General features: G+C 43.1%; 1 protein-coding gene across 2 annotated transcripts in view; it reads left to right on the top strand.

Annotated features, from left to right (window-relative positions):
- The window catches only part of Pde11 (Phosphodiesterase 11), a 243,498-nt gene that overhangs the window by 91,256 nt on the left and 133,334 nt on the right, over nucleotides 1-18,908 (top strand). For both annotated transcript variants that reach the window (XM_071586469.1, XM_071586470.1), the window contains exons 3-4: nucleotides 8,932-9,018; nucleotides 16,207-16,402. In XM_071586469.1, the coding sequence (XP_071442570.1) occupies nucleotides 16,269-16,402 (134 nt within the window). In that variant the 5' untranslated portion in view covers nucleotides 8,932-9,018; nucleotides 16,207-16,268. The remainder of the gene's footprint in view (nucleotides 1-8,931; nucleotides 9,019-16,206; nucleotides 16,403-18,908) is intronic.

Here is an 18,908-nt window from a genome sequence, read left to right as displayed (position 1 = left end):
ATATCGCGGTTAAACAAGTTGTTTCCCAGGAGCTCCTTAACTTCTCACAACTAGAAGTAAAAAAGAACAAGTATTCTACCGAGTACGAGGCCTTAAAGCCCATTAAACATTCAGTGACAGATAAAAATTTGATTATCCAGAAAGCAGATAAAGGCAGCGCAGTGGTTGTATTAGAACGAAATACCTTCGTCACGAAATGGGAAGACTTCATCAGGGACAATAATATTGAAATACTTCGTTCAGACCCAACCCCCAAGTTTCAACAAGAAATTAAGAGAGTGATTAAATCTTGTGATACGTTATTCAAAAGTTGTGAAATGTTGAAACTAGTGCAAATGAATCCCTCAGCACCACGGTTTTTCGGGCCACCTAAAGTTCACAAAAATAGGATTCCGATCAGACCTGTAGTATCAAATATGTCACCTCCCAACCACATACTAGCGAAAAGGCTTAATGTACTCTTCAGGGAGGTTTCCAAATTTTCCACGGAATATGGTGTAGTGAATTCCTTGGACCTTGTCAACAAACTTATGAAAAAGATCATCCCGAAAAAGTGCATGCTTGTTTCCTTCGATGTACGCAACCTTTTCACCTACGTGCCACCCATGGAAGCGGTGAACCTTGCCGAAGACATCCTCATCCGGAAATCCATCCCAGTGCCAGTTATAAGTGAACTTTGTGCATTACTTAAGACGTGTGTTTCCCAAAATTATTTCATTTTTAATGGTACATATTTCCAACAACCCAATGGTTTAGCCATGGGCTCGCCCTTGTCCCCACTCCTGGCCGATATTTATATGGACAATTTTGAAAAAGTTTTCTTCTCCTCAGCTCACCCTCTCATAATGTAATAATGTATTTTGCTGGCTAAGATATGTAGACGAGTGTCTTCTGTGTGTGGACAGGTTCTGATAGGCAACTAGATCAGTTTCTAGCACATCTAAATTCTATCAATTCTAATGTACAATTCATGTGTGAAAAAGAGGAAAAAGGTTCCCTGAATTTCCTCGACCTATCAATTTCTAAAGACAAAGACGGGTTACAGTATTCCATTTTTAGGAAAGAAATGTATACAGACCAATTAATTAATTCCTCTTCAAGGCGTTGCTTCACCCAAAAGCCTTCGGCATTTCATGCAATGATCCACCGTTTAACCGCTATCCCTATGTCAAAATTCAATGTAAATAAGGAACTTAATGTAATTAAAACGTCAGCAGTAAACAATGGTCATTCAGAAGATCTAATAAATAAACTTTACCGGAATAAACTTACAAAAATAGCCTTAAGCCACATTTACAACCCCGAACATTTAAAAGATCCCATTGCCAAATGGCGGAGAATACTATATCTTGGGACTATTTCTCAAAGAGTAATTAAACGTTTTCCTAAAGAAAAAATTAAATGTGCCTTTTACAGTGGTTCATGCCTTAAGAACCTGATCTCTCACACTAAAGACAAAGTCCCCAAAAACGAGAGGAGTGGAGTGTATGAGTTTAAGTGCTCAGTTTGTAGCACAAAGTATATTGGGCAAACAGGACGTAAATTTAAAGAAAGCATTAAAGAACACCAAACGTGTAAAAAATAAGAACATAACATCCCTTTTTGCAAAGCACCTCATCGAAAGTGACCACAACAGTGACTTTGTGACAAAAATTATTCATTTTGAAGAAAAATCAAAGGCTTGATGCTTTGGAGCAGTTAGAAATTTTGAAATGTGTCCGTTGGAAAGATGATCTTGCCAACGAAATTTTGTATTCCTTACCTCATTCCGTCCCATATCATTTGCTTGCCCGACTTTTAACTAGAGATTCCTCTTGCGAGGGATTTCAGTGGGGGGGGTGTGACTTCTCACCGGAGGGCACGAGCTTAATTCGCGGAGTCTTTCGACACGTCCAGTTTCATCCAGGCTGGGATGTTTTTCGGGCACTGAATCTTCCTGGGAAACCACGGGTGGCAAAGTGGAAGGAACCATCCTGATACCCTGAATATGTGAATTTCACACGGCGCCTAGGGTTTAGCCCTCAGTGACTGCCCTCATCAATCTCAATTGACTTCTGGTTCATTACTGTGGTATTTTACCATGTATTTTCAAATACAGGTGCGACTGAAGTAACGTCTTGGACATTTCCTGTCAATAAACAATGGATAAAAACTCAGTTGTAAGCTACTCTCGTAACCTATGCATAGCCTTGTTGTCTATACACGGGAATTTTAACGGCGTAGTCGGCATTGACCACAGTTTCACTCGTACATGTGCTAAACGCAAGCTTCGAAACACCAGTTCATTGTGTGCAAGTTTTTTTCTCTGAGTGTCGTGCTGAGCCGCGTCGGATGATCATGCGGGCGGGCGGGCGATTTTGTGTTTTCCATCAATGGCATTAGCTTATGTGTATGCAGATGAGCAGAATGCGGGCGGCAGGCTCTATGTGGGATTGTTAATTCGTACAAATGAGCCCGGGAATCATTTACCTCGGGCCTTTCTGTTCACTCACCTCTGGCTGTGGTATTTGCTCTCTCTCCATTGACTGGACATGATCATCGTATCGCATGCGTCAAATTGTATGGAATATCAAGAAAAGTTGCCTTGGCGCTGTTATCTGAACAGTGGTTTGCATGCAAAGGCCCAATTTTCCTTCTTTAGTCTTAGGAATGCTTATTATTGTTCGTTCACATGCGAGTGAAGCAAGTTCAGATATTTTTCGAAGCAGCGTCTCATTACTCGTTCTAATGCGTAAGAAAGTAAACTTGTGAAAAGTGAGTAAAAAGCGATTTACGGTATCACTTGGTGTAACTTCTCCAGAAATACAGAAATGAAGTAAAAAATTCAAGTATTCCTCATTAACAATTTGATTTCACGTAAGAAAGAAGTCGAATACTGCAGATCCCCCACGTATTACATTTGTTTTATACTTCTCGTTTACACTATGTCGTGTTTCTTACAGAGCCGTAAAGTTGGATAACTACTGTCCTGAGGGTATATATGCTTGCTCTGTCTGTTTTGCAAATTTGTACCTGTTGATGCCGCACGTCGGTGAAACGCGTCGTGCCGTATAATAAAATCTGTGGAAAAGTACGAGTCTTTCTTTCTATTTCAATATTGGATAACTATGTTTAAGTATGGAAAATTCGTTCGAATCCGAAATTGTGACGTTCGTTGGTAAGCTCTTATTCAACAAGCCCCCTTGAAAAAAAATATTCACCTTGAAATCAATTTTAGTATTTCATACGTAAATATTTTTGTATGCGTTATATGCGGATCTTTTTTATGGCGCTGGACTTTATGTATTTGCTAAAAAAAGTGAACCAATTTCATTTACTGCGTTCAACTACCCCAAACATTTTATTTTTCCTTTAAAATATGCACTGGAAAAAATAATGTCGCATCACCACCTCGCAGTGAACATAACTTGCAGACCGCATAGGGAAAAATGGTTATTAGCGGAAATTTTTTGCCAAGAGGAAACGAATCGGCGAGCTCTGGTAATGGTATTTGCGGGTGTTAATTAATTCGAAGGTTCCGAAGAAATCTTTGATGTCAGGCCATATTTAGAGGGTGTGGGGGCTTCATGATATGCGGCTACGGGGTGTAGTGACCCCAGGCAGTCAGAGATCCCTTCTCACGGTCCCCCTGTGCACGTCACGCTCATTTCTCCGATGAAGAGCCACAAATAACGTTGGTTTTCGGGCAAGGTAATTTTGATAGTATATTATTATGTTATCACACGCCGCTTTCAGTTTTGTCGGCAAGGAATTTGTCCCGTTTACTCATTATGTGTTGAGCTATGCAAAAAATGTCTGTATTTTTAATTTCTGATCTTAGGGATCTGACCTGGTTAAAACTAGGAGTATGCTAATGCAGTTGATCCCCGATTCCCCGATCCCTAACGCCGAGTAAAAGGTTGATTGTCTCTTTTAAGACGTGCGTTTCTCAAACTTACCAGCGCGTTTAGAAAACTATGAAGTCATTCCATGTGTTCACATAATCATATGAAGTCCGTGGCTCAGCTTGTTGTGCTTTGTGGTCTCGCGTGGATACGGCGTTCTAATTCAAATCGACATGAGCGCTACGTTAGGTGAGGTGCTGGTCGACATCATGCGAATGCGTCATTACCTATGTGCGAAACACCTGGCCATGCCGTTCGTCGTTCATCAAAAAGGCAACATTATAAACAATAAACATATGTATTGCGCATTCTCATAGGTTATATTTTCTCTTCTATTGAAAATTTCGATGTTAGCACCAATATATTTCAGGCGTAAATTTCAGGGTATAGAATTCATTGGACACAGTATTAAATTCAAACGTGGATGCGTTGCAAGGAATGGGCTCAAGATGTGGGTGGCGTGTGATCATTGACTTGTTCTTTAGGGGACTCTCAAAGCTCTCGTTAACAGACGATGGCGAAACCACGACGGCCGAGTCATATCTAGGACATCTCGAGGATCGCACAGGCTCTAGAAGGCGGGTGAAATAGGCGCCAATGCCGTGCCGGGGACGTGCGAAAAATCTGCAAATAATGCCCGAATGTATTGATCGCGTGCATAGCGTGACTGGGGAGTTATAATGCCAAAATAAAAATTCCATTTTTTTCCTATGCATATTTAAGCACTCGCCTTTGAGCTTCTTCTCAGAGGTCTTCTTTCAACGACGATTGTAGTTTTTGTTGTTTTTGCAATAGGAAAAAATTATCAAGATGGCGAAAAAATCTGAATAGAAATAAAGTTACATTTATTTAACAAGTGAGTCATTTATGAGAACGATCGTATAGAAAATCAACGGTAGTCTTTTAGGATATTTTCTCTTTAGGTTGTGTCCTGAATATACAGGGTCCGTACAATAAGTATCGGGACTGGTTCCAAAAATCAAAATGTATTGCAGTTATCATTACAATTACTTAATTATCTTCAAAATGCATTCCTTCTGCATCGATACACTTAGTTCGGCGGGTCTGCCACTCGTCAAAAGCCCGCTGGAAGTCGGTTTCCGGAGCACTGTTGAGAGCCTTTGTTGTCGCCGCCTCGATGGAGTCGAACTGATATCCTTTGAGCTCCTGTTGAGCTATCCTTTGAGGTATTAACGTTCTCGAGAACATCTCCGTCTTCCTGGACTCAGTCCTAAATTTCTTGCGAAATTTCTACCCGCGACAGTTTTTGTTCCTCGCTCAAGACTTTCGGCACCAGCTTCGCACACACTTTCCTCTTCGTTTCCTGTATAATATAAAATTGTCTGCGCCCTTTAGTGTACACGATATTGGATATTTTTTGAGAACCGAGCAGTTTTTGTTCATTTAGAGACGAATAATTTAATTTCTATTATGCCAACAGTTTTCTCCTGAGACTCAGCAAGAAAAGTAAAACAGAAGTTGGTAATCAAAGATCAGAGTCAGTAGATTTTTGTGCAATTTATTGCAGGCCCAAAGAATTCGGACGATTTTTCATGGCATGTGGCGTGTCTCTTCAAAAACTCACTGGCGGACGGAGTTATTAGTCTTGTTCTTGTGGTGTTTTTCGCTCTGGCTCCCAATTGTTGAGGCTTCAAGTGTTCTTTACGGAGGATCGTGGAGTATTCTGAGGCATTCCAATCCCGTCCTGAGGGTGTTCAGAAGAACTCTTCAGGAACAGTAATGATCTCTTTCAAAAGGGACGATAAACCCCGTGCCTTTCGTTTGAAAAGAGCAAACCCCACCCTGTCCTAGTTAAACAGCTAAATGGCATCAGTTAACTTCTCTTCCATGCGGTTTCAGCCATCATTTGGCCGTTAATCTTCTGTATAGAAAAATATTTTCCATTTTATCTCAAAACTTAACCTCTATTAACGTCATGCAGGAGCCTACATTTTTTCTAAAGAGTTGATAATTTAATTTTAATCATCGAAATACTGTCGAATGTAAAATATTTAAATATTTTATTATCGAAATTTTGTTGTATTTTAAAAATCAGGTCAAATATAAGCGTTATAAACAACAATTTGAGAGAGTTGATGACGATAGTGTTGTGCTTGGAGCGTCCAACAGCTGATGGTTTACATATGGGTAATGCCGTTGGAGTTATCCAGCGGAACCCACGCTGTTGTGACTTCCTGGTTACCAGAGCTTTCTCGGAAGACTCGGGAGCCACATGGGATGAAGCTGGTCCCCCCACCCCGAATGCCTGTACATGTGGCTCCATTAAGGCGCCGAATGAGGTTATTTCTACCTTTCTATCTTCTAACGTGTAAAATCAACCTTGGGATGAATACATTAATTTTTAAGGAGAGACTAGAATCCGACTAATGTGCGGCAGACCTGGGTAGGTAGGATGTTAATCTGGGAAGTTACCGCATTCAATCGGAGGTGAACAATAAGCAAAGGGCGCCTGATTATTCTTTGCAAATGAAGTTCATTGTGCCTACAGCTGTCTCGCTTTTCTCTGAAAACACTCGTGGTAATCTCCCGCTACCCGCCCGAGCCTGTGGCTCTGAAGGCAGTGTGAGCACATTCAGAGATGTGTTGTGTGGTTTTGATGGTCAAGAATGATATCAACACTCAGCTCATTTCTGGGAAAATGCAGACGTGTTAGTCCGAAACAATCTCCCTCTTTTTTCCGCCCTCTTTCATCTCCGTTACTTCTAGTTGCATTCGTCATGTTCAGAAGTTCCTTATCGGGCGCGAGTTTTCAAGCAGGAATTGTTAACGGGGATTAGTGGGGCGTTCGTCGGGTGGGGCGTTCAACTGTTGACCCCTCGGCGTCTTTCGTTATGAGGAAGCCGAAGCCCAGGTTTTCTCCACCCTTTCTCTCTTTCCAAGCTCTTTCGCGAAAAGCCAAACATTGACCTCCTATGTTTTAGCGTGCTTTTCCATCTCTCCGAATCTCAAGGAAATATTTCTCAAATGTGTTCCACGTACGCAACTTATATTCGAAAACCCAAAGACTATGTACCATGCATGTACACATACACAGGAAATAAATCGTGTGTGGATTTTCTGTTGAATACCAGAAACACATCACACATGTCCACAGTTGTCGCAGATTATTTGATACCTTGGTGACTCTGGCTTCGTGTTGTTATTAACAATTATCTGAAATTAAAGAAGAATCAGAAAAATTCTTTGTCCGCGCCGAAATTCGAGCCGTCCACCATTTATGAAAGCTGAGGGGAACAAGAAGCACACACTTGCACGAGTGAGCGATTTCTTGTTTTACATCGGGAGCCTATTGACTATGTATATACGATTATGCATGGATGTATGCAGATGGTATGCATGCACACTTGTTGACGTCTGGGAATATATTGTGGAGACAGTAATTATAATTAATCAAAAGTGAGGTCCTAGCATATTTCCTTGGATGCATGATAGCCTGTCCGCCTGTGGAAGAGGTGTGTCGATGTCGCGATCGTGGTGAAATTATGATACAATCGTAGCGCGAATTAAATGGATTGTTAAACTCTCTTGTATCTTGAGAATCATTTTGGCGAAATGCTAGGGAATAAACGAGTGAGAGGCGTTTTTCGCATTAAGTAAATGCCTGGAAAAATTCCGAGCGTTCGCCACGGCGTGCGTATATGACGTACTTATGGCTTCAAAGAGCGTGTGGCTGAGGGCAGAGGTCGCAATGCCCACCCTCTCGGATATGTAGCACTAGTTTAGCCCTCACCTTCGCGCTCATATCCCTCTCACGCTAGACTTAGCGTTCCGTCCTTTTATTTCTAGATACGTCAAAAAACCCTTTGGCGTCATATTGCTTATAAACTCGATGGTTTCAGGCTTCACTTTGTGGAAATCCATTCTAATAAATCAAAAGAGAGATGGTACTTTTTTCCACACTTTATTTTACAAGTCGACCGGTTTCGTCGCATAGGCGACATCATCAGGATGATGATGTCGCCTATGCGACGAAACCGGTCGACTTGTAAAATAAAGTGTGGAAAAAAGTACCATCTCTCTTTTGATTTATTGTCATATTGCTTGGCCATTGCCTTATCCATTACGGTGTCTATTTGCTCTTCACCGATGGCGTAATCTGATGTTTCATTGCTTCGGTGTGTCAATCGGTTCACGCAATCTTAAATTATCGAAATTTGTAGTTCCTTAATTTCAATATACGAGCAGTCTTAAATATTTAACTTTTGGAAACATTTTTTGCCAAAACAAGAATCTGACACGATGATCACAATGTACGCACCCAAATAAAATTCACAATTGCGGAAAAGGAAAATTTTACCGCGACATTTATTGAGTTACCCTTGGTTTTGCAAATTATCAAGTCTTCCCCTGAATGTGATGATGAATTTGCTATCTTCGGGCGAGGACGTCGTGACACAATTTGTCCTATGCGCTTCCTGGTGGCTTCAATAAGGCGGGTCCACTCAAGTGTTATTTTCTTTCTTGCCATTCCAAAAATTCGAAAAGGCGTCATGTTCCGAGGTGAATGATTCAGCCGATCGGCTCGCGCCGCGATAAAACATTCTTTATCAGTTACAGGAGTGCCCGAGTCTCGAGGAGCGATTTTGTGTGATGCGTGTGCTCGGGATAGGTGAGCGTCGCGTGGCCCACGGCCGAGGATGTTGGCGAGGGTGGCGGGGAGGGGGGGAGGAGGTGCGACCATGGAACGGAACGAATATCGTTCAGCGCGCCCAATCCCCATTCCGCGCGCGACCACACTCGGCAAGTCAAATCGGCGTCCCGCAACACCAGTCGCGCGTGGCGGCCAGTCCCGCGCTCCTGGGAGGCATCGCTCCGGCGGTATCTTTGAAGACTCGCCTCGGACGGGTCGACCCAGCTTCCCGCACCGGCGGGTGGGTCTGCGGGTGTGGGTGTGTGGAGAGTGGGGGGGTTCTATTCCATCGCGTGGACTCGTGGGTGCGTTCTTTCCTCCCGCCCCAGTCGCACCTTCAATCTTCTCATTTGACGTATACGACGCGCTTCATTAAATCTTATTTTTCTTTTTCAGGATCGCGGGCGCGAGTCAAGCTGGCAGCCGCCGCCGGTAATAAGCCGTGCCCCCCCGTACTCTGGAGTGCCAGGAGAAAGCCACCCGGTGGGTGTATATGTGAGTCGGTTGGTGTGCATGAGTGCCCGCGAGCTTGTGTGCAAGTGTATTTTGCGGACCGGAAGCTCATCCCTCCCTCTGGCTCCCAGTTTCCGCTTCCTACCAACCACGAACCTCGCCTCCCTTTCCTTCCAGAATGAAATCGTGTGAATGCCATCGCCAAATATTAATATTTGAGCTCTTTCTTCGTGCGTGATACACCGCACCTAGGAATTGCTCCCAAAGTTGCCCGCTAGATTAGGGCGTCATAACTAATGGATGTCTTGTGTGATGTAACCGTTTTTATCACTTGACATTGGAAAATGATGGTATCGGACGTGGCCGTATTTTCTGCAGAGGAATAATCTGTCCATTACCTTAATTAGGGCGGGGTCAGAGGGTATTCCAGAAGCACCAGAATGGATCAAATGAAAACTAATGGGATCTTTTCGGTTATAGGGTGGTCATGATCTTAGTGGTTATTGATACCCTTAATCATTCCACGAATCTCGTTACAAATATGCAAAATTTCCTTCCATTGTGTTTAATCTGATTCAATAAATTGAATAGAATTATGTATTGGCTCGGTTTACCGACTTCATGTTCGGTGAGTGAAAATTATAATTATCGTTGCAAATTTTGAAAGTGTGATGATGGCATTCAATCTTTCATTAACTATTTATTAACCTAAATTATGTTTTCATAATTTTCAAAATGCCTTTCTTCCACGAAAAGAAATCAAAATTTGCCTCTTAACTGTCGTCCTCTGTTTGCAGGGTGTCAAATAATCGCAATAAAAGAGTTGAATCTAAAAATAGTATACTCCAACGGTTGCAATCGCGTATTCCTTTTAGATCTGCATTTTGTAATACGTACTTAAATACTCGTAGATTGCTTGCACTAGTGTGCGTTTTTTGATATAGCGAATTTTAGAATGATTATTGCCTTTCGAGTAAAAATATATGAAGAAGTATTTTTCTTTCTGCATTAGGAATCAAAGCTTTCAAATGATGAGCATCCGTCTCTGTATACTAATTTACATTAAGTCGTTCGACGAAAAGGATCAGTCCTGTACCCCTTCACTCTTTTTTTAATCATTGCGGGTAATCATAATAGCGCTTTGGTCTCATATTTCTAGTTGATACATATGCACGCCATAAGGTTCTGTGGATCCTGATATATTTGCACGGGTGCCCCGGAGGTATAATGTAGATTGCAGTGGCCTTGAGAGTTAATGGGAGAGTGTGGTCCCTTTCCGTCTAATCATTTGATTCGAAAAGATCAGGCCACTATAATCTAAATCGCATATGACGAATGTGATCATCTCATTGCATCCGTAAAATATGACTGTCAACTTCGGCATTGGGGTGAGTTCTCAAAGGAAAATATTTTAATATGATCCTCGTATTGCCGTTCAAGCTAGCGTTGCGATGTTAACTTGTATTTCTTCCGTTATAAAACTGGTGTTAAAACCCCGTAGGTTTTTTCGAGCATAGAGAAGCGTAACTAGGAATGGAGCAACACATAAATCTTATTTATGTTTAAATAAATGAAAATAAATCTGCATATATGGACCGGTTTTTTATGATATAACATTCACTTACCCATTACCAGCTTTCTCGCATGTCTGTTTCATGTATCAAAATCTAGTCCACATAAATTTAAATGTGAATTAAGGAAACAATTTGCATGTAATTATTATTATTAGGTAATCTACCGGTTAAGGTAGGTTTTTAGATGGACAAAATTACTGATTCAACAATTTGTGACCCCCAGAAAACACAACATCCCACTCTACACCAGGTCCCTCTTCATCTCTGAGTACTTTCTTCCTCCCTTCATCCCGTCCAACATCCCTATCCTGTTACTTCCCTTTCCTCTTTTGCCCAACATTCCCCCTTCTACATCACAGTCTTCAACATCCCACTGCCGGTCAGCACCCCCTTCATCCACTTTTCCTGCCTCCATAGGATTTCTCCCAGCAAACCCCCGTCCTCGCCCACCATACCAAGTACTTCCTCATTGTTTTCTTCTCGGTCCATTTCACCTTCTCCATTCTCCTCCACACCCACATTTCAAAAGCCTCCAGTCTACGTCTATCCTCCTGCTTCAATAACCACGTTTCCGCGCCATACATAGCTACGCTCCATATCAAAGTTTTTACGAGTCTTTTCTTAACATCCTTAATCAACGTCCCTGTCATCAACTCCCTTCTCCGTGTAAAGGATCTTTGGCTAGCGCAATTTTTCTCCTTACGTCCCTACTACTTAAACCGTGTGGGTCCAAAACACTACCGAGATACGTAAACTGTTCTACCTGCTCTAGTTTTTGCCCTCCTATTTTAATGTTAATCTTAGCCTTTTTCTTTCTATGAAATCGCATAACCTTTGTTTCATTAATATTGATTTTCATCCCATACCTGTCGCACTGAATTTCCAAATCACTCAGCCATAATTGCAACCCCTTGGCCGACTGACTAACTAAAGCTTGGTCATCCGTGAACCTAACTGATTTTACAAATTCCCCGCCCATTTTCATTCCTACCTCCAGTTCTTCCCATGCCTCTTTAATCATTTCCTCTGCATACAGGTTGAACAGCAACGGTGATAATGGGCAACCCTGCCTTACACCCCTTCCTAACACTGCCTATCCGGACTCCCCGTTCCCCACCCGCACCTGAGCAGTCTGAGACGTGTACAGGTTGCGGATTAGCCTCCTTTCCCTCCAATCTATTCCTATTTTCTGCAGAACACTCATTAGTTTTTCCCAATTCACTCTATCAAATGCTTTTTCGAAATCTACGAAACAGGCAAATACCTCCTGGTTGTGTTCTATATTCCTCTCGATTAATAATCTCATTACTGCAATGGCATCACGCGTACATCTCCCCTTCCTAAACCCAAACTCATCATCCCCTAAGTGATCATTGGCCCTACTCTCTATCCTTTTGTTTATGATCGTGAGAACAACTTTAGCTGCGTGGGATATCAAACTTATCGTCCTGTAGTCCTCACATGATGTAGCCTTTACCTTTTTCGGAATAGGAACTAAAACGGATCTCACAAAGTCTTCCGGCCAGATTCCTTCCTCATAAATACTACGAATCAGCCCACATAGCCTCTTCCTTCCACATTTTCCTAAGCATGTCAATAGTTCCGCGGGAATATTATCCACCCCCACGGCCTTATTTTGTTTCATCTCCCTTAATGCCCTTTCTATCTCATTGTCTAGTATGCCTGGACGTAAGCTGTCTTCCTCTACGTCATATTCTTTTTCAACGTCTAACTTTGTTGGTCTAAGTTCTTTACTATACAGTTTTTCTATATACTCCTTCCATCTCTCTTGAATCTTTCCTGCGTCAACTATTACCTTACCCACCTTATCTCTAACTGTTAGCATAGATCTTCCTTTCTTACTTCGCGATAACGATTTTACTTTGCTGTACATTGCACCGATTTCAGCCTTCCTCTGCAGACTTTCCATATCCTCGCACTGCGTCTTCCACCATGCTTCTTTTGCTTTATTTGTTGCCCGCCTCAATTTATTGTTCAATTCTCTGTACTTCATTTTGCCTAATTCTGTATTTACATTCTTCCATTTTCGCCGCTCATCCATCTTTGTAATCATCTCATCCGTGGTCCATGGTTTCTTAGTCCTTTTAGCGTTAACGGTTCAAATAGTGTCTTTTGCGGCCTTCGATAACCCTTCTTGATACTTTCCCATTTTTCTTCGATAGCACTCAGCTCTGTACCAGCATCCAAATGTTTTTCTACCGCTTGCTGATACTCCTTCCTTGTCAACCCATTAAATATTTCTACTTACCATTTTCTAACCCACCGCCCCTGCCTCATCATTTTGAAACGGAGGCTACATATCATAACAACTAAATTGTGGTCAGAGTCCGCATCCGCTCCTGGGAAGCTGTGCCAATTTATCACACTGTTTCTAAACCTGTGCCTAACCAGAATATAATATAGCTGATAACTTTCTGAGTCACCTGATTTTTTTCATGCATACCTGCGTCATTTGTGGCGTCTAAACCAAGTGATGGTGATGACTGACCCCTGTCTTTTGCACAACTCAAGTGCATTCTCCCTTGAGGTCATTCCTCGTGCCTAAACCGTAGTCCCCCACCTCATCACCATTTTTTCCTTCGCTTACCGTCGCATGTCATTCCCCCATCACTATCAAATGTTTTCCTGCAGAACGCACACTTAATTATTTCCTCCAACTAGTCTTATACCCTATCGACCTCTTCGTCCGTATGGTTGCTCGGTGGCATGTTTGCCTGAACAATGATCAAGTTCGTCGGGTCTTCCTTTGTCTCTACCAGTAATATTCAATCCGAAGCTTGTTGTATATTGACTACGCTTCTTCCTACCTCTTTAGTTAATATTATGGCTACCCCTCGTTGGCTCTCGTCCCCGCCGCTGTATATTATTCTATAATTATTACTCCATTTTTCCCTGCTATCCTTCCATATCACCTCGCATAGACCTAAAATATTTATATATCCTCTTTCCACATTTCGCTTTATATTCTCTAATTTTCCTGTACTCAATACTGTCCTAACATTCAAAGTTCTTATTCTATCTGTTTCGGTCTTCTTCTTTTGCGTCTTTTGTCCTGTTGCGGTCGGTTTTGCTTTGCAAGGTATTCGTGAGATTACGACCGCAAAAGCCTTGGCTCCCCCGATGCCGTGCACGACACACGGCTGATTGGGCCGAGTCCCGTATTTTCCAGGTCTCATTTTCTTTATAGTTTCCATCGTTATATTCTAGGGGATAATAAGTTAGGCGGTTTCCCGGTGCCTTCCTCAATAGTGTTTTTAACGTGACACCATCTGCTGCCCCACTGGGGTCAGACGCCACCACGTCAAGGTTGAAGTCCGGGGAGGGTTTGCATGTAATATGCATCTTAGATCATGTCAATTATTCCGTCGATTTCTTCTTTTTTGGATTAAGCTAACTAATTGTTAATGCGCGCATGTTTGAAGGGGTTAGTTATCAAAAGGATATGATTTTTCATGAAAAATCATTTTGCAAACACTCTAATTTCATTGCATATTGTGAATTAAACAAGTATACTTGATTATAAAATGAATTATTTGGTTTTGGTGTACCCTTTTTACATTCGATTGTATCGAAAAATATAAGACAAACCACACCACAAGACAAACCCAACCTCTTTGCCTTATGCTACTAAAGTTGTGTTTTTCCTTTATCTTTTTTTCTTGATCAACTTCTTTGCATAGATTTTTTATTTCCTTGTATATAGTTTCCTGTCACAATCGTACCACGTGCCATAAATTTGTCATTCATAATTGCGATAGAAAAGGACGAGTCATATGCAAGTGAATACTATGGTGTATGTTATTATATGCTAACGTTAACTGTACACATGATGACATTCGCCAAGACGGAATGAAGCCAATTTTTTCTACACAATACGCCCAAGTCAGAAATAGGTGACGCGGATCTTAGAAATCTTGTTTGGGGAAATATTTGTGTCAAACCTCTCGCTTTAGAAATATCTTTCCGCGAGCATTCGCATTTCTTATCGGCTCTACCTGTGGTAGTTTTTCATTCGATCTCCACTCGCTGGCACTGACCCATACAGCGACTGTTTTTAAGTATACAGGTATATTGGAGATTATTTTTGTGGGTTTTTTGGTCCAACTCTCGTGATTGGCTTTGTTTGAAAGTAAAACAGGATTATGTATTTACGAAAATGACCTATTTTTTCAAATATTATTGTTTGTTATTTTATCTGAGAGTTTGAGTGATTTGAAAGCAACTGAGAATGTCGGGGAAAAATCCATCACTCATTAGCATTAGAAGTATCTACTGCGATGGAATTAACCTACGAGTTCTCGCTAAATCTTGAATACAGCAGTTAAAAATTCGGATGGATGTGATTTCACCTTGAACAAGTGCATGCGACAAGTGTTCATCACATCGCGCTAAACACTTTGTGGACGTTTAGAAGTGTTGATAGGTGTAAACTTTAATGGGTGTTAAGTTTTCGTGGAGGTGAGCGTCCAGCGTGAAGATTCTTTTTGACTGGTCGTGGAGTTTAAGAAGCGAAAAATCAAAATATATCATTTTTCATAGATGCGACCGCTGTGTAAGTTATTTGAAAGGAAGCAATCGGACAAACATCTGTGATCGTTGCTGCCGAACGAAAAAGGTAATAGAAGATATTTATTGTGTGGAAAGGTTTTCAAAACATTTCCAGTGTGGGTTGTTTGATTTTCAACCCTCTTTACAAATACGTTATCAAAATCGTACTCTCGTAGCCTCGAAATCGGTCCCAATATGCGTGCGATTTGGTTTTCCGATCGCTGTCCAAACATTTTCTACGGGCCCTGGAACCACGTGAAAGCACTTAATGGTTGATTCCGTTCCTCTTCGGCGTCTTTCTTGTTTGCGCCCGATCGTTAAGTCATGCAGACCTTTGATGGCTCGTGCCGGGCCATACGTTTCCTTTCCTTAGTTTCGTTCCCTTTTCGATGCTCCGCGGCACATGGGGGAATCGGTACCATTTCCCATGCGTCGGAGATCGCGGTCTAGGGCGTAAATGCTTGCGGAGGCACTCGTCGCGCGTCGCCACCGGGCCAACGGCGAGCCGGGGAGGGGAGGAGTGGAAATCCGAGGGCCGTTTGAATCCAGTGAAGTCTCAAGTGGTCCGTCGTCATCTCCGAGGACTAGGATGTCACCGGCCCAATCGCGGTATCGGGCGGCTGGACACATCTCGCAGTCCTCTTTCGGTGGCCGAAGGAAAGAAACTCCGCCGTGTTAGTCTTTCCGGGTCCGCGGTCGCGAGGGAAGAGACGGCGGCCCGACCTCCCGTGCGGCTCCCTCTCTCCCAAAGAAAAGTGCTCCTCTTTCTCTCCCGTCCCCCCCACCACCTTTTCACCTCCACGCCTCCCGTCACCCCTGCCTCCCCCCTCCGCTAATCATCCATCCATCCACCCACGCTCGCCCACCCGCCTCACCATTCGTCCTCATCACTCACCGCCCCTGCCTCACTCCCCCCGGTCCCCTCCTCAACCCTCCCCTCGTGCTTCAACAACGCCACCGGTGGTCCACCCGGCCGCAAAGTGTCCAAAGCTAATCGATGGCCAAGCTCCTGATCCGCAGCCATTTCGCGTGTCATCGGGCCGCATGGCACTCAAGTGGCGTTTCTCCGCGACAGGGCTGCATCTCCGCGGTGGGGGCGAGGAAGGAGGCATCGGGGGCGGCGGCGGCGTCCCGAGGATGACGGCGGAGACGGCACCGAGCACGCCGCCAGTGGGCGAGGCGGCCGGCGAGTGCAACTACGACCCCGAGCACGCGCGGATGGAAGCGTGGCTGGACGAGCACCCCAACTTCGTCCAGGACTACTTTCTGCGGTGAGTGCCCCTCAACCCTCTCCCTGCTCAACCCGACTCGGGAGAGCAAAACCCCCCACCCCCAACCACTCGCCCCCCTCACTTGTACGCGACCCCAATTCTGGAAACGTGGAGGTAACGCCCGACCTCCATGTTGGACGCGGTGTCAGATGGGCAGGGAAGTTTTTCAAACTGCGCGCACGTCTTGTGGAAAGAGGAGGATTGCCCGTGAGTGACTCATCACATAAATAATCGGCGATCTCGACGCTGTTTATCTTATTTCCCTACTTAACTGTTTGTGGCCTAAAAGGAGACATACATATGAGGTTCTGAGTGTATCGGGAAAGTCCATGGATGTCTTGTTGCTATCATCACTATGAACAGTATTTTCATGCTGAAATTGGTTGGTACTGCAGCCGTCCATTCCCCCAATTCAGTGTTAATAACCTCACCTTTGGGTACCTTTGCTGCTTTATGTATTTCTTAATTTGTCCTGTGCACAAGCCTCTTGATTTTTCCAGCGGAATCTTCCCTTTATTTTTCCTTCTAAAAAGTTTCTGCCTGATCCGTTGTGCCTCAAGCTGTGTCCAATTTATCTAATTCTTCTTTGCCGAAGAGTTCTCAATGTGATTCTTCCAACTATGCTACTTACTCGTTGCTCACTGTGTCTTCTTTGTCTATGTACTCTTCAGCATTCTCCTCCAGCATCATGTTTCAAAGGCTTCTGTCCTTCGCTGGTCCACTTTTACTGTCTTCCATGATTTTGATTCGTACAGACCCTTAGGCGAGCTAATTTCATTCGTGTAACGCTTAAGTGTTTTGAACATAATAGTTGCCTCTTCTTCGTAAACGCTTTCTTAGCTAGGGCATTTCGTCGCTTGATGCTGGTCGAACTTCTTCCATCCCAATTTACAATGCTGCTCAAGTGATGAAGGATTCCACTAACTCAGTCTCACTCCTCGAATTGTGATATCTGCCTTCAACTTCTCTCTTCCGCAATTATGGTTTTACTTTTCTTCCTGTTAACGGTCATATTCTATTCCCATAGTATTTGGTCCATAGCATTCAGCGTGACTTGCAGGTATTCTAGCGTTTCTAAAAACACGACGATGCGATCTGCGAACTGGAGCATGTAAATTTCCTCGCCATACACCTGGACTCCTTTGATGCCGATTTTTTGTACTTCTATATTCCGCTTATATACTCACGTTGAATAGTGCTGGCGAGAGTTTGCATCCTTGTCTGACTCTTTCATTTATTTTGTTTTTTTTTCTTCCGGTTTACGTTTGCATGGACTTTACCTGGTCCATTGGACCAGGTAAAGGTCCATTGGACCTGGTCCATTGGACCTGGTCCTGGTCCCTGGTCCAAGGGACCATTTGGTCTCAATTTCGCCCAAATAAAGACCGCTATCTATCTATCTATCTACCTGGTTCTTGTGGAAGTGATGGATTATTTTTCTGTCGTTGTTGTCCGTTCCACGCGCTTTCGGTATAATTGACATCTTATTCCATTGGACGTTATCGAAGGCCTTCTCCAAGTGGATGTATGCAGCTTAAAATGTTTTTTTTTCCTTTTTCGGCAGTGTCCTCAACCTGAGTATTGCCTCTTGCTAATTGGTTGTTCTGAATCGGAATTGGGTTTCTGTGAGGCACTTTATTATTTAAGTTCAGCAAAGAACACATAAAAAGAACACTCACACATTATTTATTGATAATTTGGACGAAATTTAGCTCCGTCTTTCTCAGAACAAACAATAGCACTGCAGTACTACTGTCCTACTATAGAAACAAAAATGGAAGAAAAATAAGGCACGTAAATGAGACAATATTTCGGTGGTTCCAGCCACCGTCATTAGATTTTTGAGGAGTAACTTTGATGAATGTGACTGGGAAAATCGAAATGTTGTCTTTAATGTGTTTTGTCTTCCTAATGTTTGTCTATTTTATTGTGCATTTCATCATATGCCCCACAATGCTGTAATTTTCTTCGAAATATACATGGAGTCGTGGTAGTCCAGGGGTAGAGCGTTGGACTACTGACCGGAGGGCCCGGGTTCGATTTCCGGACAAGCCTCTCCGGGTACCTATAGCTTCACCCTCCACCGACGTGATTTTTCGGGTACCAAATCTTCCTGATAAGTCGTAGCCGGCATAGGGGGAAAAACTGGCCCCCCTACCCGAATTTCACACGCCGTCGGGTTTAGTACTGGGTGAACTTTATCATCACCTAACAACCTTAGGGCTGATTACTCTGTTTATGGTGTATGCATAAATATGGAAGTCTAATATGAAAATTCCACGGATGTGAATAATAATGTATATCAAGATAGCCATAGCGAACAAAAGCACAGAAGAGTACTACTCCCCTAAATATTAGAATAAATGACCATCGGACATCATACGAGAATTCTTCCCTGATTGGGATGCTCTCTATCCCCAAACACGCCTCCAAGCATAACACTCCCTTTGATAAATGCTATAGTGTCTCCATTCTAGCATCCTTCCCGCCCTCCGACCCTCTGCTC

This window comes from Hetaerina americana, unplaced genomic scaffold (genome assembly GCF_022747635.1).
Source record: "Hetaerina americana unplaced genomic scaffold, ioHetAmer1.1.p SCAF_23, whole genome shotgun sequence".
Classification (NCBI taxonomy): domain Eukaryota; kingdom Metazoa; phylum Arthropoda; class Insecta; order Odonata; family Calopterygidae; genus Hetaerina; species Hetaerina americana.
This window is presented reverse-complemented; position numbering and strand designations above follow the sequence as displayed.